General features: G+C 35.5%; 1 protein-coding gene across 1 annotated transcript; it reads left to right on the top strand.

Annotated features, from left to right (window-relative positions):
* The first annotated feature begins 271 nt into the window (after positions 1-271).
* On the top strand, positions 272-23,953 carry LOC111063050 (ras-related and estrogen-regulated growth inhibitor-like). Its single transcript, XM_039439306.1, has 6 exons — positions 272-413; positions 12,086-12,222; positions 15,780-15,935; positions 16,732-16,884; positions 20,550-20,709; positions 23,309-23,953. Exons 1-6 carry the CDS (start codon positions 296-298, stop codon positions 23,563-23,565), a joined length of 981 nt encoding a protein of 326 aa, XP_039295240.1. The 5' UTR covers positions 272-295; the 3' UTR covers positions 23,566-23,953.
* The last annotated feature ends 932 nt before the right edge of the window (positions 23,954-24,885 follow it).

The raw sequence follows: 24,885 nt of genomic DNA, 5'->3' as shown, positions 1-24,885 counted from the left end.
ACTGCCAATGTTACATATTACATTAGTATCATTTGCATTGTGAATGAAATTTGTAAAATATATTTGTAATTCACTTCAAATTGTCCGAACTTTTTGATACAAACACATTCATGCACAACTACTTTTATCGTCCTAGGGAGAGTGACAATGTTGCAAATGTAGGATTCGTAATGCGTCATTCGTAAATTTCCTATCCCGTACGTGTGTAAGACAACACTTTCCTTTATTATATTATAGATATTTATGATATTTGTTTATGTTTGTAGGTTGGTGAAACCGGAATGGTTTTTGAAAAATGGCATCATCATCATCCAGCAGTGCCACCAAGTCGACTCTCTGCAAGATAGGACTCTGCTCCAAGCACAAACCACTCAAGGTCATGGTTCTCGGCCAATCAGGAGTCGGCAAAACTGGTAACATATTAATAATACTCTCTTCAAAACAAAGTGAAATGGAAATGTATCGATACAAATGAATGTCTGGATAAACTTGACATAAATTTATTCCATAAATTTTCTCTCACGGCCCTGTTGCATGAGAAAAAACCAATCATTTACTATGTGGCAATATTCGCTGATGCATAATTCTTCAGGGTGCATGTACTTTAATATTTTGTAGCATACTATTTGTAAATTAATTCTATTTATTATAGTCCAGGCAATGAATGATCAAAAAAGGGTATAGAGGGAAATGTTTGGAAGACAATTTTTGACCCCACAATTCTGTTTAGGATAGTAAGGAGGTAAATATATCAAAAGTCCCCACCCCTACCCCCTGTTCTAAGGGGTTTTCTCGCATTTAACTCAAAAACTATGTATCTTACGGACATAACTGTTATATTATACAAAATTGAAGCTTACATAATTTCCTACAATATACATCTCACAACTTTTTCTATATCTTCCCTAGTTTTCAGATATCCGCTCTTGAAGGTGTGAAATTTTTGAAAAAACACGTTTGCCTCCAATTTTTTCCATTTATGCTCTTATACCTTTTTAAAAATTAATGGCAAAAATCCATGCTGATTATGAACTTATAGAGCATTGAATTCTCTTCAATTTGATGAATAATTTCACACTTTTACGAATTTCCCTACACCTTTTGCAGCAGCTTTAGTGTTGATTGTGAAATCTCCATTTTTGCAACAATAGACCAATTGACAAGGGATGCAATATCTCCCATTCCCCTCCATGGTAATTAACAGGAGCATTAGTATTACTATCACATCGGTTATAATAGCTTCAATGAAAACACCGTTTGACATTTTCAATGCATGAACCCTTTCCTTCCCTGTGTTAATTTATGAAATTTACTTTTCTTTTGCAAATAAATTTCACCACAGAAACTCCAGAAGATTTTAAAATTGCCTTGTTACAACAGCACTCAGCTTATTCCAGAGAGTATTCAACTGGTTGAAAGTTTTATAATATGAATTTCGGAATTATTAAAAGAAGAAATGGAATTTACTCTGTTGAATTAAAAGAGATAGGACTTGTTGAATGAGAGAATAAACATAGCCTTGATTCAAGAAAAGAAGGTCACTAGGGGAAAAGAGACTGGAATGAAAATGGACAGTTGGCGAATTAGAAGGGAAGAGAGAAAGAGTGGAAGAGAAACAGAGAGAGAGAGAGAGAGAGAGAGACCTGTAGAGAGAGAGAGTGGACGAGAAACAGAGAGAGAGAGATAGAGAGAGCTGCAGAGAGAGTGAGAGGGTGGAAGAGAGAAAGAGAGAGTGTGGGAGAGAAAGAGTTTACAAGTTTGTGTTTCTTGAATGGTTCCAAATTTTCTTAAATAACTCAATATAATTCGTTACAAGTGGCAATTGAGTGGAATATTTCTAATTAATTTATCAATGTAGCCATCTAAATTCAAAATTTATAGATTTAATGTTTATTTTGGACCAAAATTTTATAAAAATTGTACACGTTAAATTCTAACCTTATCTTGGACTTTGTCACTTATAAATCTGGAAAAAGAATAGCACAAGTACTACCTTATTATTTCATCTTTCAATGTTATTACATTGGTGTCATTTGCATTGTAAATAAATAGAATAGAGTAGAATAAAAAGAGAGAGAGAGTGGGTGAGGAGGAGATTGCGTGAATGGGAGATCTGAGTAAGAAAGAGTGAATGTGTGGTAGAGGAAGAGAGAGTGTGTGGGAGAGAAAAAGAGAGAGAAAGAGAGAGAGAGTGGGAGCGTAGAAGAGAGAAAGAGAGAGTGATTGTGGGGGAGAAAGAGAGTGTGTGAGAGTGGGTAAGATGGAGAGTGATTGAGAGGAGATTTGAGTAAGAAAGAGAGAGTGTGAGTGGTAGAGGAACAGAGTGAGAGAAGATCAGTGACAACAGAAAATTGGGTGAAAGACTTAAAATGTAGGGTAAGCGAAACTCATCAATTCTTATCAGAGAGGGCACGATCGTCTTATTAAGGTGGGATCAAGACTTTTTCCATCCTTATCCTTAGGACTCTCTCCTTAGTTCGACCCACGCTCCGCTCTCCCTTGGGACTCCCAAAGGAGACGAGAAAGAAGGAGAAGGAAGAAAGGATTGGAAAAGATATAGTAGAGAGAAATTTAGTGAAAGATGCTAGAGTGGTAGAAGGAGGAGCAATAGAAAGGAGAGGATAAAGGAAAATACAATGATATGGGGTAAAGAAGAAATAGAGAGTGAAAGTAGAAGGAGAGGAGAACGAGAAGAAGAAGGGAAAGTGGATGAGAGCAAGTGTTCAAGATCAGGGAGAACAATTAGGGAAAAGTAAAAGGAGAAGAAGGAGAAGTAAGAGAAGAGAGAGTGCGGAGACGTAGGAGAAGGAAGGAGAAGGAGAGGTAAGAAGAGAGAGAAAGGAGACGAAGAAGAAGAAAAAGAAGAGGGAGGAGGAGGGTGAGAAGGAGAAGAAATCATGCTTCAAGAGAGCATGTAGCTAAGATAATGTGGAAGATGTATAGATGTAGGGGAAGAAGTAAAATGACAGCGAAAAAGATTATAATAAGAGTATGTAGTGAAAGATAGAAAACGGAAAATAATAGAGTTATGAGCAAGAAGAAAGTTCAAAGAATAAGAAGGAGAAATGAGAAAAAGAATTGGAAGAAGATGTTCAGTCAATAGGATTAGCAAGTGGGATTGGTTGAGCGAAAGGAGTTTAGAAGGATTGAAAACGAGAAAGATTTAGAAAGGATAATTTAAGGGAAGACAGAGAAAACTAACAAGTTCTATAAATTATGGTGATATTCAACAACTGACAGCATTGTTGGAATGAGATGCACTGGAGTTATCTACATGGAATGATGACAGTTTGTAGTGAATCCTATCATAACACTCATTTTAAACGAGCTCTAGCAACATTTCAATTACAGACGTCGTTGACAAAGAGGACAATGATTAAAGAGGGAGAGGGAGAAGAAGAAGAAGGAGAAGGAGAACGAGATGGAGAAGGAGAAGGAGAAGGAGAATGAGAAGGAGGAGAAGGAGAACGAGAACGAGAAGGAGAAGGAGAAGAAGAAGAAGAAGAAGAAGAAGAAGAAAAGAAGAAGAGAGGAGAGAAGAGAAAAAAGAAGAAGAAGAAGAAGAAGAAGAAGAAGAAGAAGAAGAAGAGAAGAAGAGAAGAAGAAGATGGAGAAGAAAAAGAAGAAGAAGAAGAGAAGAAGAAGAAGGAAGAAGAAAAGAAGAAGAAAGAAGAAGAAGAAGAAGAAGAAGACGAAGAAGAAGAAGAGAACAAATAAAGAAGAAGAAGAAAAGAAGAAGAAGGAAGAAGAAGAAGAAGAAAAGAGAAGAAGAAGAAGAAGAAGAAGAAGAAGAAGAAGAAGAAGAAAAGAAGAAGAAGAAGAAAGAAGAAGAAGAAGAGAAGAAGAAGAAGAAGAAGAAGAAGAAGAAGAAGAAGAAAGAAGAAGAGAAGAAGAAGAAGAAGAAGAAGAAGAAGAAGAAGAAGAAGAAGAAAGAAGAAGAGAAGAAGAAGAAGAAGAAGGAAATAAAAGAAATATCAACGCCTTATTATTAGGCCTACTATAGTGTGGTCCACGTTATAATGACAGTGGAGAAAGATAGCAGAACAACGTTGCCGATCCTCTCTCTCGTCAATGCCATCTTTAGTCGGTAGCTGATACAAGTTTATCGATTTACGGTTCATTCTCGTTTAAAAATATCAATTATATTTCATTAAGCAAGTAATTATATTTTTAAATAATTCCATAATGAATTTTCATAATTAAGATGAAATATTTTGACAATTAATTATTAATTCTACATTGTTGAAAGACGATCTGGCAACAGATCAAAGCGAGAAAGAGATAGTTCTATCCGTTTTGTTGAATGATAGACAAGGATAGCAATACCATTGCTAATGAAACACTGCCATTATAACGTGGACCACACTATAGTAGCATTTCAATTACAGATGTCGTTGACAAACGGGACGATAATTAAAGAAATGTCACCGCTTCATTATTACTGGGTCATTGAGCACTTATTCAACACAAACGACAACAGAGAACTGTAAATTTGGGTCAGTTACATTACTGCAAACCGACATTAGCAATCTATAAATAAATCCAACATTCTATTTTGGGGCTCTTCAGTTCAAGGAAGAATCGAAAAAACGTGCTTGAAAATTTTTGTGAATGGTATGATGAAAGAATGATGATAACAACAATTGATGACTGAGTGAAGGATGACACAGGGAGAAAGAGAGACAGAGTGAGAGAGACCAAGAGAGATAGAGAGAGAGGGTGAGTAAGAGTTCAAGGGAGAATCGAAAACGTGATTAAATATTTTGTCTTTTTGAATGGTGTGATGAAAGAATGATGATAGCAATTGATGAGCGGGATAAAAGAGGAAGTGAAGGATGAGACAGGAAGAAAGAGAGACAAAGTGAGTGAGAGAGAGAAAGAAATAAAGAAAAAGAGAATAGAATAGAATGACAGCCTTCATTTTTGACCTAGGAGGGCGAAGTTAAGGCGCAGTCAGTCCTCTCTTACACTTAACCCTCAAAAGAGAGATAGAGCAAGAGAGAGAAAGTGATTGAGAGAGTGAGTAAGAGATCAAGAAGGAATCAAAAAACATGTTTTAATATTTTTGTGAATGGTTAGAAAATTATAACAGTAGGTACAAGGAGACGATTTGAGGGAGTAAATGATGAGACTGAGAGAAAGAGATGCAAAGTGAGAGAAACCAAGTTAGTTGTGAGATTGATTGAGTATTTTATTTATGTAGATTACAATATATACTGGCTTATACACTTATATACAATAGCTTACAATACAGCAAAATTATAGATGAATTTACATAATATAGACTAAGAAAATAATTATTGAACTGTATATGATATGAAAAAGCATTTTGTAATGTAATAACTATAGATAATAATTATATTGTTATACATCTACATAAATTGGCGGAGCTTTGGACATATCATTGGACATGTCCATTCTTCGGAAAGAATATTAAAAATATCCTCCCCACTTACTCTCTACCACTCTCTCTACCAAAGAGAGTGAGAGAGAGAAGAGAGGGATAGATAGAGAAGAGAGAGAATAGAATAGAATGACAACCTTTATTTTTGACATAGGAAGGCGAAGTTAGTTTGCAGTCAGCCCTCTCTTACACTTAACCCTCAAGAGAGAGAGAGAGAGCGAGAGATTGATTGATTGATTGATTATATGCCTTTATTGATTGATTGAGTACTTTATGTAGATTACAATATATACTGGCTTATACACTTATATACAATAGCTTACAATACAGCAAAATTATAGATGAATTTACAAAATATTAATTAAGAAAATAATTATTGAGCTGTATATGATATGAAAAAAAGCAATTTGTAATAACTATAGATAGAATAGATAATATTATTATGCATCTACATAAATTGGCGGAGCTTTGGACATATCAATGTCCATTCTTCGGAAACAATATTCGAAGTATCCTTCCCACTAACTCTCTACCAAAGAGAGAGAGAGAGAGGGTGAGTGAGTGAGAGTTCAAGGCATAATCGAAAAACATCATCGAATATCTTTGTGAATGGTATGATGAAAGAATGGTAGAGGTGATAACAATCATTGATGAGAGGGTAGAATTTTGGAAAGAAAGAAGAAGATAGAAAACAAGAGAGAGAGTGAGAGAGAGTTGGAAGGAAAGAGATAAACTAGGAAATAAAGTTCTATTTTTGTGTGGGTGAACACAGTAGTTATTTACAACTCCGCTCAATCAATATGACACTTGTAATTAATGGTTTCTTTCTCTTGTCCCTGCTGTTAAAAAAACTGTCTTTCAACAAGCTTTTCATTATTTTTTTAGTTTTGTCTGAATGGGATTGTGGATTCTGAATTGGCGTAGGTAGACGTCGATTTCATACATCATTAAGAATGATAAAACTAGATGTTGTTCATTCCAAATTTATTGAAGTAATAATTGTTACAGTTATTGAAAAAATCTGGTGTGGCGCACTCACACAACTTTCCTTGCCGTTATGAAAATTAATCACCTGACGCTAGTGTTCCCGCGCATCTCAAGTCCACTATTCAAAGATTTGAGCCAGCTGGTGACAGGGCAATAACGCTGGAGACACACATGAGGTCTGCTATCTCTTCATAGTGAATGATTTAATAGAATCAACAATAATTTGCAATGAATAATCACATTTTCTCGAATTTAAAGCTTATTTTCAATTTTAGGTGAAAATGTTACTGAACATTAATTGTAGAGATTTTCATGCTCAATCTACTCCACTTGATTTTTTTCGTTCCACTTGTATCTAAAGCCTGATAATTGGGAATCTATCTGCATTGATAGGGCGAAGCTACTGAAATTTTTACAGATATGGGACTTGTGGCAGTTGATAGAGCTTATCGATGACTATTTTAGGTATGAATTTGATCAAAATCGTTGGAGCCGTTTTCGAGAAAATTGCAAAAAACCCTGTTTTTGACAACATTTTCGCCATTTTAGCCGCCATTTTGAATTGCATCAGATCGAAATTATTCGTGTCGGATACTTATATCGTAAGGACCTTAAGTTCCAAATTTCAAGTCATTCCGTTAATTGGGAGATGAGATATCGTGTACACAGACGCACATACACTCATACACACACACACATACAGACCAATACCCAAAAACCACTTTTTTGGACTCAGGGGACCTTGAAACGTATAGAAATTAGAAATTGGGGTACCTTAATTTTTTTCAGAAAGCAATACTTTCCTTACCTATGGTAATAGGGCAAGGAAAGTAAAATCAAATTGAAGAGACTTGAGATTTTGTCAATTTTCCACTTTATTTCAATAAAAATAATTATTATTGATCTCAAGTAGATATGGGAGGACACGGGATAATCCACTACCTCCGTAAACAAAGTCATAGTGCATGGCAGGTGGTTGATGGTAACGTCAGCACAGATAGGGCTCCTACACCAATTAAAACACTATATGGATCAGCTGAAATCAACAATTTTTTTTTGTGTGGAGCCCTACCTGTGCTGACGTCACCAGAATGCACTATGGCTTTGTTTACGGATGTAGTGAATAATCCCAAAAATTGATCCCCAATTAAGAAATTTACAATAAAGGCAATACAAATAAATTGTAATTATTACAAAATACAGCGGTGAACTATTCTATATTAATGAGAGAAATAAGAGGAACTAGATACTATACAGAAGATGAGAAACAGAACTATGATAAGAGAGGAAAATAATAAGAGAGGCATGCCATGATGCATGCAATTAATAATAGAATGCAACCTGATCATATCATCAACATTTAACAAAATTTAAGGTTCATGAGAGCGTAGTTTCAATAATTTATTGTGAACTTATACTTATTCTATTATGTATGCTGTGTATAAATATACATTGTATGCTTGTATTTTGATGGAAATGGATAAATTCAATTCAATTCATCAAAACTCGTTGATAATATCTTCTCCCAGGATTGACTAAGTTTTAAATAAGCCATCAATATCCTTAAATATTAGATGATAGAGAACTCTTCAGTCAGGTGTGCTTACTGGTCTATAGAGTAGAAAATAAATTAATTCCATCCTGTTGAAATAAGCTTCACTTAAAACTTTTCAACTTCAGTTCACTTTTTCTGTATCGTTGAAAAAAATCGGATAAGAGATCAAAGATTAAAAGTGGAATATTCAGTAGGTGGGGGAGGAGAGGATTGAAAACTTCTAAAGCGTCATTCAAAAGAAAATTGGATCGACTAATGAACTTGGAAATGAGAAAATCAGAGAAGAGAGGACTTCAAAATGAGAAAATCTCAAAACCAGCTTGAGTAGAGGAGCTATAACGTTACCTCTTATTAAAACAGTTTATAGCTTCAATACTGAGCTTAAAAGATGGAAGCCTACAAGAGAAAGCTGTGAAACTACGTCACAAAACCTGGTGATAACCTTTTTTCCAAAATTGTGTTTTCCTTTGGGAGCATAACAATGTCAGAAAATTGACAGGATATTATGACCCGCAATTTTGTGAGTGTACGATACAAAGGTTATGTTGTTTGAAACTTTCATTATTCTCCCATAAACTTCTGGTGAGTTCTATCTAAATATATTGAATTCAACCGATATAAAATTACGTCATCTAAGGGAAGCAATGCCAGGAAAACGAATGGATAATCTTACGACAATGTTAGGTACGGCATTTCATGGCGGTTAAATTCAACAGACGTACGTGGAACTAGGCAATAGACTAGGAGATATAAGAATCTTGTTGAGATTTCAAGTAATCATAATCTAAAAAACATTGTGCAAGGTTTGGGAAATTGATTGCTTTTCCTCTTCTAAATATTCGAGTGTTACTGTATTTTCCAATTTTCTGGTATGCTTAAGTTGAAATAAATTTGAAATTTGCATTCAGAGGCAAGCAAACATGTATCCGTAGCCTTGTTCAGATCAATCTTACAATTAATCTAAGATCAAGTATTTATCATAAATAATATTTATCTCTCCTATATTTTGTATTTTTTCCTATTAATTTTAATTCAACTCTAGATGCCTTAAAATTTAATGATGCTTTAATTCAACTCAAAATTTACCAATCAACTTCTAGTGAATCAGTGTTATTCCCCCTGAATATGTGTTACTCATGTTTAACTGACAGAGCCAGATATGTGGCAGTATTATACACGATATTTCCTCTTGAAATTATTAAATTAAATACAAATTTGACGTGGTCTCCCTCATGCCATACGAATATATACGATTTTCCAATTTATCTTATGAATAGATTTAATAATACTATGCCATATCACAGAGAAATAATAGCATAAGTAGATATCCCATGGTATAGGGCGTTTATGTCATAACTTTTACTGTTATCTCAAGCTGATAGTCCACGTAGTTCTTTCCTGTGAAACTTTATGACGCTGGTAATCTCGCATATTGTGCCGTTCATGCACTCTTACCCGGTCAAAACAGTAAAAATCGACAATAATCGGCTTGAGATAACAGTAAAAGTTGCGACATAAACGCCCTATACCATGAGATATCTACTTACGCTATTGTTTCTCTATGGTCATATTATATTATAATAGTATATTATAATAGTATATTTCGTAATAGTATATTATATTATAATAGTATATTTCATAATTTTTAGCTTTGTCATTAGTTTTGAAGTGGAAATTGGACTTTTTGAAGTGAAAGTGAAATCTTAACCTTATTCTTTTTGTAACTTTTATTTGTAAAAATTTGGGAGAAGACAGTTTTGGGCTATGTCTGTTGTCTTCTCCCAATCATAATATATTTTTATTATAATTATGATTTGTAATTGTCAATGACATAAATAAATAAATAAATAATACTATTGATGGTATAAGAGCTGTGGGCAGCTGTAATTGAACACGGAAGTCTTTCAACTACGTATGCAAACTTAATCAATTCATCAGGGTTGACAGACATTTAAAAGAGGATGTATTGATGAGTAATTTATCACTGTGAAAACCACTCTAACAGACAAGCAATTTACATATTGATCAACAGTTAACTGAGGGATCTGAATAAATCACGGAAGATGGCAAGGGATGAATGAACCTCTCCTATAAACTGAGATGCACTTTAATGTCAGCATTGGTTGAATTTGATGCATTGTTGTTATTTGTAAAGTCAATTCATTCATTCAGTGAAGTGATTAATTCATTAATAGCGGTTGTATGGGAAGCATTGATTTTAAAGTATTTGTGAAGTTAATTCATTCATGAAGTGAAGGCAATATTAATTACATTCAATGTTGGATAGTTGAGATATTACAGTATTTGTAAAGTTAATTCATTCATGAAGTGAAGGCAATATTAATTACATTCAATGTTGGATAGTTGAGATATTACAGTATTTGTAAAGTTAATTCATTCATGAAGTGAAGCCAATATTAATTACATTTAATGTTGGATAGTTGAGAAATAATGTAGGGGTAACGTAGGCGATCGTAATTGAAAATTGAATGGTCAATAATTTTCCAACTCATTGGAAATTTTTTGAAGCGCATATTGTTTTCATAAACTGTGTAATCTTTGATTGAAGAGCGGAGGGTGTTTTTAGTGTAGACTCAAAAGTTCTTTTGGTGTTTATATGTTTAAGGATAAGTTGATAACTAACTAAGGCTTGCACATTAAATTTTCAATTAAGAGAATTAACATCAAATTTTCAATTCTTATAGTAGATTCATACTGAACAAATTGAGAATTTTAAAATTAATCCAATCCAGGATAATAAAGAGGTTTCTGTGTTGTTTTGAAGGTCTTGTTGTGGTAGTTATCAATATTTGATGAAAACTAGAGTGTGTAATATTGGAAAATGTGGAAGTGACTCATAACCTAGCTACATTTGGACTAGTAGAATAAATTGGAACCGTTTTGGGCGTAAGCACTACCTCCGTAAACAAAGCTGCAGTGCATTCATGTGTCGTCAGCACAGGTAGGGCTCCTACACCAATAAAAATTCGTTGATTTCAGCTTATCTATATCAGCCAGTGTTTTTATTGGTGTAGGAGCCCTACCTGTGCTGACGTCACACGAATGCACTATGACTCTGTTTACGGAGGTAGTGGCGTAAGCCTGTGGTACTCTTCTGAAAGTTGTTTAATTCTGTATGATTAAATGAATATAACGACTTGATATTGTCAAAAACACTGATTTAATAAAACAGATTGAGATACTAGTTTCGGTTTTAACTCCATTATCAATCTGATGATTAAATAAATAAATAGAACGACTTGATATTGTCAAAACCACTAATTTAATAAAACAGATTGAGATACTAGTTCCGGTTGTTATACCATTATCAGTCTTCAATGAACTCAAAGCTTAAACATTGAGCATCGGAATATATACAGTGAGTGAAGTATGGATACTTGAGCATGTCTAGTCTCAGCCAATGACAGTAGAGCTCAACTTTCATTGGTCAACAGCTGATGGCCAATCCTTGGGCTTCACTAACACTATACATTTTGCTGCTCAATGCTTAAGCTTCCAATCAGAGAAAACTTCTATAATGTGAAAACATTATATACTTCTATAAACTTCAGAATGCTCTCTATTCTGTGCTTCCAATTTACTAGAGATTGATAATGTTCAAACAACTGCAACTAGTATCTCAAATTGTTCTATCGAATCAGTGGTTTTAGCGATATCAAGTCAGTTCAACTCTGGGAGTCCACCCATATGCAGAACATAAGTAATGAACTTGAGGCATTTGCAGGCGTCTCCTTTCTCCTTTGGAACAAGTTAACAATAGAATCTCACTATAATCTTTTATATATAATATAATGAAGGGAAGAATTGGTTTATGCACGTAAGAGATAGGAAATTCACGAATGACACATCATCACGTCTGAACTACTGGACCGATTAACTTGAAATTTTGCAAGAAGATTCTCAATCTAATGGGGATGGTTATAGGCCTATTTCAAATTCTTCAAGATAAGAGTAGTTTCAGTTTTCAGTTTGTCATGATTTAAATAACATTCTTACAGAGCGCGCGTTTTTGCTAATAGAAAATCAACCTCCCTTGACTATTGATAGCTTCAAATTCTTGATATAGCTTCAAAGTTTTGGATATATTAAAAATTAATAAATGAAATACTTTGTTTCAGCTCTTGTGGTCAGATTCATTACTCGAAGATTCATTGGAGAATATGATCCGACACTGGAGAAATGCTACACATTCCATACGTTAATTGATAGTGAAATGGTCTACTTTGAGATACTTGATACTGCCGGACAACTGAATGTGAGTAGCGAAATTTCTGATAATTTGAAAATTTGAAAGTTGTTCCTTATTCAATCATTATTCTCAATGAATTTTCATCTCGGTGGCATCTTCAATACTACATACTACGATAGATAAATACGACTTTGATAGGATTTCATAAAACTCAGTGAAGGCTATCATGAAACACGTCTTGTTGTACTTTGGAATGAAGTATTTTTATTTGTATTAAGAACTAGCCGTAAGGCTCGCTTCGCTCGCCATATCCGTCTAGCCAGGGGGCTCTGCGACCCCCGACTGGATCGTCCAAGAATGAGATCAGCAAGCTCGCTTCGCTCGCCTGCATTTTTCATTTGAGCATTTTTATCATATGTTAGGACGATCCAGTCGGAGGTCCAGACTAAACGGATATGGCGAGCGAAGCGAGCCTGACGGCTAGTAATATAATATTCCCAGGAATAGCTCTGATTGAAGTATCAGTGCCCAATCAATTTTTCCGCGATGAATGCATTTCAATCTTCAACTTGGTGCCAACCTAACAAAGTCAACTCAACTTAATGCCAACCTGACAAAATTATTAATTTAGTTACCAGTTAACAACTGTTTCGAAGAGGTACTCTCTCTCTAGATGATAGTTCTATATTAACATATGGTATGGCCTTCTTTCAATTATAATTAAGAGAATAAGAAGAATATACATGCTAAAAGACGAACTTTAAACCCTTGAAAACCACCCTTAGAGTTAGAATATTGCCAAAAGATTTCTTAGTGCGCCTCTAAAGGGCCAACTGAACATATCTACCAAATTTGAACGTTTTTGGTCCGGTAGATTTTCAGTTCTGCGAGTGAGTGAGTGAGTGAGTGAGTGAGTCAGTCAGTCAGTCAGTGAGTGAGTGCCATCTCGCTTTTATTATATAGATTGAGTTGATATAAGAAATAGTTTAATAGGACTCCTTGAATATATTGTTCAATTACTATATAAATAGCTAGTACCCTTCCTATTCTTTTCACATAAACACAACTATACTCTGTGCAGAATTACTTCTTACTTGGGATGGACATGCGCAGCAGAGTAAATGGGCCTGGAATTTGAATTTGAAATGAGTGCCCGAAAGTAGTGGGGTTTATGTAAAAAAGTATGAGGAGGCTACTAGTAACTCCTATAATAATTAAGAAGAGTTCAATACTCCTCATTTATTCTTCAAAACCTTCTCAGTATCATATACAGATTACCTTTAGGCTTTTCTTCTTCATTGAAGATGAACTTGAAAACTTATTTCGAAAAATATTGTCATCGGTCAAAAATAAAAACCAATGGGTATTTTTTAAAATATGACTGGATATTAGAAAAAACAAACACACAGCTTCTAAAGTGATTTGTAGCTCATTAATTTCATCCAAGTTATAAGTTATGTCACAAGTGCCTCCATCTTGGAACCCCTTTCAAATAAACACCACCCTGCTTCCAATGAATCTCTTCTCTGCTGGCCAGAAAAAGAAACCATAGATTTTTATGGGAATATTCACACATTCACAATCTGTCACTGTGTGAACACCCCCATAAGAGCCAATGGCACTTTTAAAACTTCCAGGCGACATTAATATTATTTACAATCCCCCACTATGAAACGCTTGCTTTGGTTTTGGGTCGTAAATTATTATTTTCACCGCTCTCAACACACTGAACTTGGCAAGCTCACTTAAAAATTCTAATAAATTTTGTGGAAATTCACTCTATGCTCCGGTTGCTGTACAAACTGGAGAGTTAAATGGGTTTACGAGAGGTGTGTGTCTATTAAAAGTTCATAAATTTGTTTTTCCTCCACCTAGGATTTTATCTGAAGTCTCACTCTATTCTCTGGAACAGAATACTTGAGTACTAATTTTTCTCACAAGAGAATCAACTTACTAAAACCTTTAGTCTTGCCTACTTCATCTACCTTAATTATTTTGTTCTGTGTGTTTCTCTTGGGACATTATTTCTCTTGGGACCGTATTTCGGATGAACAGGTAGAGCCGTCGGTCTCGGCTGCCAAAAAATAGAATTGGATAATGTCAGAGGCCTGAATTGATCAGTCAGGTGCAATCTTAAAACTCCATCAGAACTTACACCAGAAGAAAGCTTTACAATAGACACTAGTGCCATAGAGAAAAGATAGCAAAAGATGATATCTGATGGTATAGGTTGTTATATATGTATGTTACATCATATGTATGTTAAGTCATATGTATGTTACAAATTTCGAGCTGACAATTACTGTCAATTGGGTATTACCATAGAGAAACAATAGCGTAAGTAGATATCCCATGGTATAGGGAATTTATGTCGCAACTTTTACTGTTATCTCAAGCCGATTACTGTCGATTATTGTCAATTTTCACTGTTTTGTTGGGGTGATAGTGTATGAACGGCACAATTTGAGAGACTATCAGCGTCAGAGTGTCACACAGCTGCATAGGAAAGAGCTACGTGAACTATCGGCTTGGGATATCAGTAAAACTTTCGAAATAAACGCCCTATATCTACTTATGCTACCGTTTATGTGTTTATATGTATATATGTGTTTTGTTGGGGCGGGTGTGTAAGAACTACGTGAACTATCGGCTTGGGATATCAGTAAAACTTGCGAAATAAACGCCCTATATCTACTTTATGCTATCGTTTCTCTATGTGTTTTGTTGGGGTGGGAGTGTAAGAACGAGACAATATGAGAGACTACCAGCGATGGTTATAAGAACTACAAGGACTTTCGTCGGCTTGAGTTAACAGTGATATTCGAAACATAAACGCTATATATCGTGGTATATCTTCTTATGATATATTTCCTCTATGCTAGAACTTAGCCAATTAGGTTACAAAATATTACTATCAGTTCTCAGCTCATAGGCTCAAGCTCATAGAATTCTATTAGCTTCCACAATGATTTCTTTCTCTGTGTTGCTTCATACAGACAAACATCAGAAGCACTCTGACAGGAAAATTTCATGTTCAATCATGAATTATTGTAGCTGTTGCAATTTCTCTATTTACTCAGGAAAAGCTTGAAGAAAAAGCATACTCCGAAGCTCAGAAAAGCATACTCAGAAGCTTGGAGCTTGCTCTGTGGAAGGAAAACTTTGATGTACTGATAGCAACATTTTAAATTGGCGAATTGAAATGCCTTCAATTATAATGAGGAGGAAGTAAAAAATTATATTGAGTTATAGTAAAATGTCCATAGAACTATAGTTATTTTCATACAAAATTATATAGTGTCATCGGGCCACTCCCGTGTTTCGGATGGACACGTTAAGTCGTCGGTCCCGGCTGCCTAAAAAGCAGTCGTTAGGTCATGTCAGAGGCCCTGAAATTGATCAGTTGCGACCTGAAAACTCTGACACCAGATCTGAGCCAGCCAGGTCACTCGATATTATTATTATTATATGTGAATCTGAACATCTCAACAGATTCACTGTTTTATTGTTTATTTCAAATCAGGGTTTGAATCAGTTTTGGGGAAATGCTTGTTGTATCACCCGCATTGTATATTATTGTTTTACGACTATGTGAACCAATTTTGGTAATAAATATTTTTCAGGAAAGCGAATGTCTGACACTAGAAGCGAACATTAGATGGGCAGAGGCGTTTGTTCTGATGTATTCCGTCACAGACAAATGCTCTTTTGACGAGTGTAATCGGCTCAAATTCCTCATCAACTACAATAAAAGGAAACGAAGACTTAATAGCTCAAAGGTGAGTTATTTTATTTAAAACACATTGATGAAATGTGGTTAATAGGCTTATTCAATTAAACTACATTAAGCATGTTGCACTAATGTCTATCAAATCTAACTGTGATTAATTACTTAATATTCATGATGCACTACTAAAGTCTGTCAAATATAACTGTAATTAACTGCTAGTTAAAGATGTCTTCCACTTTTCTCATATTGGTTCTTGTTACATTGGTTTTGTTAGAGGATGTCATTTGAACGAGGTTTGTTTTGTTATTATGCTAATTATATCTAAACAGCTATCTGTAAATCTCTGTAATGTCTATCAAATCTAACTGTGATTAATTACTTAATATTCATGATGCACTACTAAAGTCTGTAAAATATAACTGTGATTAACTGCTGGTTAAAGATGTCTTCCACTTCTCTCATATTGGTTCTAGTGGCATTGGTTTTGTTAGAGGACGTCATTTGGACGAGGTTTGTTTTGTTATTATGTTAATTATATCTTAACAACTATATGTAAATCTCTGTAAACCTCATTCTGTAATTGACTATTGGCCCAAAGGCCCGGGTTCGAATCCCAGCCCGGGCAAGATATTTTTCTCGGGCCACTCCCGTGTTTCGGATGAACACGTTAAGAAGTCGGTCCCGGCTGCGTTAAAAGCAGTTGTTAGGTCATGTCAGAGGCCCTGAAATTGATCAGTTGCGACCTGAAAACTCTGACACCAGACCTGAGCCAGCCAGGTCACACGATATTATTATTATTGACTATTAACGACTGTATTATTGACTATAAATGTTTCATATTGCAGGATACCTTAGCAGACGTCCCCGTAGTGTTGGTGGGTAACAAATTGGACCAATGGGGAGACAGAATGGTGTCCTCGGAGGATGGGCAGCGCAGGAGCAAAGAGATTGGTTGCATTTGCTTTCATGAGATCTCAGTCAGAGAAAGTATTGATCAGGTCAGCAAAACATTAAATTATTCCTCCAAAAAATCAGAATACCAATGTAAATTGTATTATTATAGTCCTATATAGTGAGATTCACTTTAAACTGTCCTTATAAATATCATCTCTCACCTCTCATCATTTATCTCTATCTTATTACCCAAGCACAAGTCAAGATTCTAATTATTGACTGCTGTACATATGGTTATGAGGATTTGTTGTTTATTCATTTATTCATTCATATGGCTTTTATCGGCAGAGAGATCCTTTTGGATGTTCTACCTTGCCGTATTACCCAATGTCATTTCCTATCAACACTCAAGTTTATAGGTTATGTATTGAGCTCTTCATGTTTTCTCACTAAAAATTTGCACTTTCACTTCCTGAGTTTCTATTTTATAAAGTTTAAAATCAAGAAAACTATTTTCAAAAAGGATTTGTGGTGATGTCTTTGTATTTTCTTGACTGTGATATATCTGTTTTGAAAATCTTTCTTATATTTTATAAAATTTGCCGATCTTTGTCTCAATTTTTTGTAAATATATAATGATGACAATTATTGACGTTTATTGTTTTATTTTGGAATTCTTATTGGATTGTTGACTATGTCTTGCATTTGTTAAAGTGTTCTGACAATAAATGAATCTTGAATCACATGATTGATTGTGTTCATGGGAGGTTGCGGTACATGTACGATTTCGACCAAGGACACGAAAATGCGTTCGGTGGGAGCTTTTGACAGTTTAGGTACCGGTCGCCATCTTGGAACAGAGTGGAGTGGTGCATGCTCACTTGCACCACGTACATGCTCACTTGCACCGCTCGAAAAGTATGTTCCACAAAACCGGTACCGGGATCAACGCTTCTTATTGGTCAAGAGTTAAAGCGTTGGTTGTCTGCTGTTTTGTTAGGTTATGTCTTCACATCCAGAATCTACAGACTAAAAAAGGATGAGGCGTACAAAGTATTTCATACCATTGATGGAATTAATTACAGGATAGTCGAAAAGCAAGAAATTCATACATTATTAATTGGCTGGAAAGTTTATTATTTTTCAGCTTTATCGACTAATCTACTAAAGTAAGATGTGTTTATGTTATGGTATCTATTAGTCAGAATACTATATTTTGTTGATTCATTCCTAGGCCAGGATCTATCCAGAAAAATGTCTGGATAGTAGACATAAATCAAGAAACTTCAATTATTAACATTTTGCTAATATTCCATAAAACTTTTTATTCGTTAACACCAATTGCATAGAAAAAGTAGTCAAATTTTCATTGATGACAGCACGAGCCATCATTAATTATTTAAAAAAACTTTATAAGGAAAAACATGATTAGCCTAGTGCTTCTATAAGAACTAATAGTCAAATTTTTATGTTCATATATTCATCCACTCCAGCTTTGTTGTGATAAGATACCATAGGTCTGTTGCAACCTACATGAAATATAATATTGGCTTGGACAAGCTTGTATAATAAATTGAAAAATATATATTTTTTCAAATTATAAATTAATAATTATTATTGATTCAATAATAATAAATAATAGCTGAAATGTTCATATTGATAACACCTTTATTATTTTGTCAACACCAATCTGTAAACGATTTATTTCAAAAGTACGCGCCAAAAACGGTGAACCAGAATTCGATTTTCGTTCGGTGGGAGCAAGTAGTGGTGCACCAGTCACGTGGTTTCTGGTTACTGCTCACTTCGGCGAAGCCGTACATGCACCGCAACCTCCCATGAACACAATCACGATGAGTCAATGAAAATGGTTTCCATCCAAAAAGGTAAAATCCTACTGTCACTTTGGAGATTGAAAATAGCAGAGAAATACCTACTTTTAATCATAAATACTAATTCAAATTGTTTGATATTATACTATATTCCTAGCAGAGATTGAAATTGACAGAAAAATTAATATAGGTAACACTGTATACATCAATGACAATGAGAGCATAACTATCAATACTGCTATTTTTTATACTATTCTCTAATCTATTTGTTTGCAATATACATTGTATTTAAATCAAACTTTCCAATATATCCATAGTATTCATACTATAGGCAAGAATCTGACCATTCCTTCCCCTTACAAACTCACTTTTCTTCCCTCTTTCTTCCTTATATTCTCCACTCTCTGTTCTTCTTTCTCCATCACATTCACTTTTCAACCCTTCTTCTTCCTTTCCTTTCCACTTATTCCACTTTATTCTTTTCCCCTTTCTACTTATTTTCCTTCGTCTCTCTCAATCTTTCTCCAACCCTTTTGCGACCAACATTCGATAAAGTCCACATGGGGAAATAATCCCTTGGCGATTAGGGATTAGCCGTCTATAAGTCACTTTCATAATGAGTTCTCCTTTCTTCTCATTTCCTCACCACTTTCCTCGCCCTTCCCCCCATTCTCCATCCTTCTTCACATAATATGGGGCTTGCATTTAATGCGTGAGATCCACTCTATAAACATACTGTCAGCATTAGTTAAATGGGTAGCATTGATGCTATTCATAAGGAGCTCTGACAGATTGAAGTGAACTAAGAGAAGAGATTCAGACCATTGTTTGCTCGCCCATTGTCCCCAACGATTCCATCAATGAAATCCTGTGAGATCACGTACCATCAGAATATTTCCCTTCATTTATTAGATTTCTATTTCACTCAAGTTCTGCTCTTCAGTGAATTTCTGCTCTACTGGGCAGAGAAAGAAAAGCAGTGATTTTTATGGGAGTGTTCACACATTGGCAGAATGGACGTGTGTGAAAGCACTCATAAGAGCTAATTGTATTCTGTCCAGTAGAGCAGGAATTTGATAGGTTGTAATAATAATTTGGAAGGCTACAAAACTGAAATAGGTCCTGGCTTACTCATTGTCAGCTCCATAGAATGGAATACTTCATATTACTTTGTCATTAAATGTAATCACCGACATTCATTGATGAAAGGAACTATTTTGTTTCTTACTAAATATTCCATCTGTTCGAGAAGAATAGACCTAATAAACAATGTAATCATATCAAGTTCTACTTATGAATTTTATTCATTTATTTATTAGGTTAGCACAAACGATACAAAGATCGAAAAAGAAAAAACAGGCTATTGTCCAAAACGTTTTCAATTTCCTAATTTTAGTTTCAAATTGTCCGAATATTATACATAGGCTATGTTCATTTCAATTTCTACTCCAAATCATCAATATGAAAATATAAATTAGAATGAAACAAACAATTTTAAATATTGATAATAAAACTTTCGTAAAAACATTTATCTTCATAAACCAATACTTACTCCCGGTGAGGGTCTTTTCAAGGTGAGAGGCTTTTCAAGCCTATTCCGGTGTCCATCTCTTCCTCGGTCTACCAATACTTCTTCTGCCTATATGGCTTGTGGAGTGGAGGATGGGAGACGGTGAATCGTGGAATAGTGGACGATGGGAAATCTTCATTCGAAAATTTTACATTATTTTTTTGGTCTTATTATATTCACTTGTGATTTTGAAATATCCTGACAATGATATTGATATTGTTGGTATTGCCTATTGACTTGTGGAGTGGAGAATGGGAGACGGTTTCAATCGAAAGTTTTACATCATTATTCGGTCATATTATATTTATTTTTGATTTTGAAATATTCTGATAATGATATTGGTATTTTTTGTATGAATGAATTGCAGGTGTGGTCCGTGTTCAGAGACGTGTGGCAATTCTGGAAGGTGCACCAGAAATATCCAAAACTGAAGCGATCTTCAAGTGACATCCACAGCCCTGAGACACCTCCCCCCTGTTCAAATCCACCACCACTCGACAACCGAAATCCCTTCTCAAACTTTCTAGGTGAGATCCGACGCACACACTGCAACCTAAAGCTCGAATGAAATAAGTTGAGAGTCTAGCCTCCAGTCGATAATATACCAGAGTTAATTGTACCTCTAAAACTCCGGAATTTTATAATGAGTCGCTTACATTAAACTCACCTTGGCAGTTCGAAGATTAATTCTCTTTTTGATCAGTTCTACTATTGACCAGGTACGGGAGCATTACGATAATTTAGTAAATACAATTCCAAATCTTGCTTGTTTGCAGCTGCCTTTTTAAACATTGTTTTGAATATTCACACTGCCTTTTCTGCTAATCCATTTGATTTTGAATGGTATGGACTTGATGTGGTAATTTTGAATCCCCTATTTTCTGCAAATTGATCCATTTCTCTGCTATTAAATGGCATGTTATCTGCTATTAGTGTTTGATGTATTCCAAATCTGCTGAATGTTTTCTTAAATTTTTTAATTACGGTGAAGCTGCTTTTGCTATTGATTGGGTATGCTTCAATCCATCTCGAATAATAATCAATCACAATTAGGTAGTTCAATCTATCGACTTCTGCAATGTCCGCTCCAATTTTACAAAACGGTTTATCTGGAATGTCGTGATTGATCAGTGGCTCTTTAGTTTTTGATTTTTCAAAACTTTGACAAATGTTACATGATAATATCAAATTGCGAATATCTGAATATATACCTGGCCAATAGAAGAACTGATCAACAAGAGAATTAATCTTCGAACTGCCAAGGTGATTTTCATGTAAGGTAAGTTTCATTATAAAATTAACCTTGTACAATTAACCTTGTTCCAAAATACAATAAACCATTACTCACTTGCAAGTCATTTATTATTCTGTAAAAGTGTTTCACATCACCGGTTATCGCGTTCATGTCAGGCCATCCTTCATGCAGATATGATACAACGTCTCTTAGATTTTCATTTTCTTTGGTTTTTTCTACAAATTCTTTTAGCTTAGGTTCACTTATTTTCACGTCTGTAGATCCCAGCGTGTGAATAAAGTCTTTTATTGATTGGTCCTCTTTGGTCCTCATTCTAAGGGATGATTGAAACTCAAATTTCTAAGGGTCAAAATATATTATCATGAAGATAATAGTGGAACTGTGAAGGTAGAAGCATAGAGAAAAGATAGCATAAGAAGATATCCCATGGTAAAGGGCGTTCATGTTTCAAATTTCAGTGTCAACAAAAGCCGATAGTCCTAGTAGTTGTTTTTGGTAAAGCTATGTGACGCTGGTAGTCTCTCATACTGTGCCGTTCTTACACTCTCACCCCAACAAAACAGTAATAATAGACAGTGGTCGACAGTAACCGGCTTGAGTTGACAAAGAATTGGCTTGAGATTTGGAACATTAACGTCGTAGAGCATGCTATCTCTTCTTATGTTATCTTTTGTTTTCACCATGGTAGAAGGTATCAGAGTAGGTAGGTAGCTGAGAGTGTTGAAAATCATGCATGTACTAAAAGTACATCTAAATGTACTCTTTGTATCTCTTTGTATCTAAATGTCTCCACTTCCTTCTTATTCCACCTTCCACTCCACCATCGCCGCTCTGCTGTATGTTTTGACCCTATGATGTATCTTTTTCTTTATTCATTTTTTTATAATTCAACTATAGAATGCAAGTCTTGAATTCTTTATTTAGAATTCAAGTTAGAGGTTGCTTTAACTTTGCTGCTTACAAATAAGAGAACAACTATACTGTACTCCGTACAAAATTACTTCATACTTGGAGGAATTTGCGGCGCAGAGAAATGGAGGCAGATCAGCCAATTACAGTGATGGATAGAGTCGTAGGTAGAAGCGCAGTTGCCAATTTGTCTATTAGACTCAGTCGACTAAGCAGCGCTTCTAGGGAGGATACATCCGTATGGGTATCATGAGCGCTTGAATACTCACTGGAAATTAGAGAACGCTGGCCGGCTCGAAACGGCAACATAGCCGCGCCGTTGTATCCCTGCCGCTGTATGCCTTCTCTGCTGCGCATGTCCATCCCAAGTTAGAAGTAATTTTGTACAGAGTATAGGTCATAGCAACGCAACAGAAAAACTACTTACAGCACAACATGGAATTGGTCGTTTATGTTCAGAGTTTCAAGGCAATGTTTTGTTAACTCAAGCTGATTACTGTCGATTATTACTGTTGATTATTGGCCCAGTGAGAGTGTAAAGCTGCGTACAGATATACGCGCCTCCAACCCGCTCCGCGCACGCTCCGCCCTCGTCCCGCCATCGCTCCGCCCCCGCTCCGCAGTCGCTCCGATCATGAACGTTACGGGAGATGTAGCTCTTCTCGCGTTCCACTCTTGTTCCCCGGTCGATCATCAATCGCTCTGCTCGAGTGACGTTCGGTTGCGGAGCAGAGCGAAAGTCTGTACGCACCTTAAGAACGACACAGTATGAAAGACTACCAGCGTCACATAGCTTCATGAAAAATAATAGGACTATCGGCTTGAGTTAGCAGTGAAATTTGGAGCATAGACGCACTATACCATGGGATATCTTCTTATTTTGCTATCTATCTTTTCTCCATGTTGTTACGCTTGTTGGAAAATACTTGAAACTTGTTTATGACAAATTTGATTGTATCTAGGGAGAAGATGGACCGAGGTGGAGCTGGATGAGACAGGCCACAGAGGCGGCCACGACAGACCGCCGGCCAGTCGCCAGCAAAGTTTTGAGCTGCCGCCATTCCGGGGTCGAGCCTCCACAGACGGCCACATCTTCTCCAAGCCGAAGCACAAGCGCGGTTACCCGCCCCAGCCCACTGATGCATTCCAGCCAACCTCTGCCTCGCAGGCCGAACGGAGAATGAGCATTAGCATGCGTGGAAACAATGCTAGTTGCTAGTTATTCGATAGTTTTTCATTGGTTTCCAAAGTCAGAGAAATATTACTTTTTACACGGCTCTCTCTCGAAGGCCGTGAAGTAACAACTGGGCCATCCTCACCTTTATCTCTTACAGCGCTCCTATCACCTTATGTAACATTAACCCCTGATAATCCTAAACATGAATCTATCACTGAAGAAAATGATTATCTCAGGCAAATAGTAGCTGAATTGGATTACCATGAAAAAACTATAAGGGATAGAACAATAATTAGTAGTGATGGAGTTCCACCTTTGAATGAATTCAGAGAGTGTGAAAATCAGACTGAGTCTATCAATTGAACACCAATAACCCCATTTTTGATAGAATCATGCAAATTTAAATATAAAATTTACAGTCCTATTTTATGGCAAATAAAGATCTTGTATCCTTGAATTCTTGTGGAAAGAAATGCCCGATGCCCTATCCTTCACTAATCAAATCAAATCAAGTTTTATTCTATGGCATCACTTACATATCGAATTCCGTTACACACTTGATATTACAGATCATTGATTATAATACTGTATTGTATTATTTAATAAAATAATCACTCCCACTATACGTAACAGCATTCTCCCTACTTTTGTATCTGCATCCAATTGTGGGAAGCATGCTTACTCCTCTCCACTACTCTGTCCATGCTTTAAACTGAGCAAGGACAAATCGGTTTCCCCTCTGCATGTTGAAAGTAGAATCTCTCGAACTTTTAGTCTTTTCAAGTTGCTTATAGTTGAATTGAAAGAACTTCCGACTTTGAGGAATATAGGAAGCAGAGATATGGAGGGAGCTGGGAACCAGTCCAGCCAATTAGAGTGATAGCATAGACTAACTAAACAGGTTAGATCTGTGGTAATAGAGTCAAGCGCGTTTGCCAAGTTGTCAAAAAATGCTCAGTTGATGCATTGATGAGACAAAATTAAGTAATTAATAGATGTTTTTGGACAATCATATGTTTCTTATTTTCTGAATATTGTATTTGTTTGCTTCACTTAAATTATGATTTTTCATGTAAATAATGTAAATAAATGACATGATCTACTGTATACCACTCACATAATCATCAAACTACCATAGATGTGTTACATTAAAATACTCTCCATTCAAGCATGCACTATTTATAAATAGGCTAAATTATATCGATATCATGTATAAGCTGAATGTATTAAAAATAACGATTATATTGATGAATAAATGTGGATAAGCTTTGTTTCTTTATTATTCTTCTATGATAATACCTTTAATCTGAGGCCATTTGACTTTGGCCAGCCACTTCATTATACCATAGAGAAACAATAGCC

The sequence above is a fragment of the Nilaparvata lugens genome, chromosome 12 (assembly GCF_014356525.2).
Source record: "Nilaparvata lugens isolate BPH chromosome 12, ASM1435652v1, whole genome shotgun sequence".
In the NCBI taxonomy this organism is placed as follows: domain Eukaryota; kingdom Metazoa; phylum Arthropoda; class Insecta; order Hemiptera; family Delphacidae; genus Nilaparvata; species Nilaparvata lugens.
The sequence above is the reverse complement of the archived record's forward strand: the minus strand, read 5'-3'. Positions and strand labels throughout refer to the sequence as shown.

Coding starts and splice junctions, on each gene's coding strand:
- LOC111063050 (XM_039439306.1), top strand. CDS start 296: ATGGCATCATCATCATCCAGCAGTGCCACCAAGTCGACTCTCTGCAAG. Junction 414..12,085: donor ATCAGGAGTCGGCAAAACTG/GTAACATATTAA, acceptor ACTTTGTTTCAG/CTCTTGTGGTCAGATTCATT. Junction 12,223..15,779: donor ATACTGCCGGACAACTGAAT/GTGAGTAGCGAA, acceptor AATATTTTTCAG/GAAAGCGAATGTCTGACACT.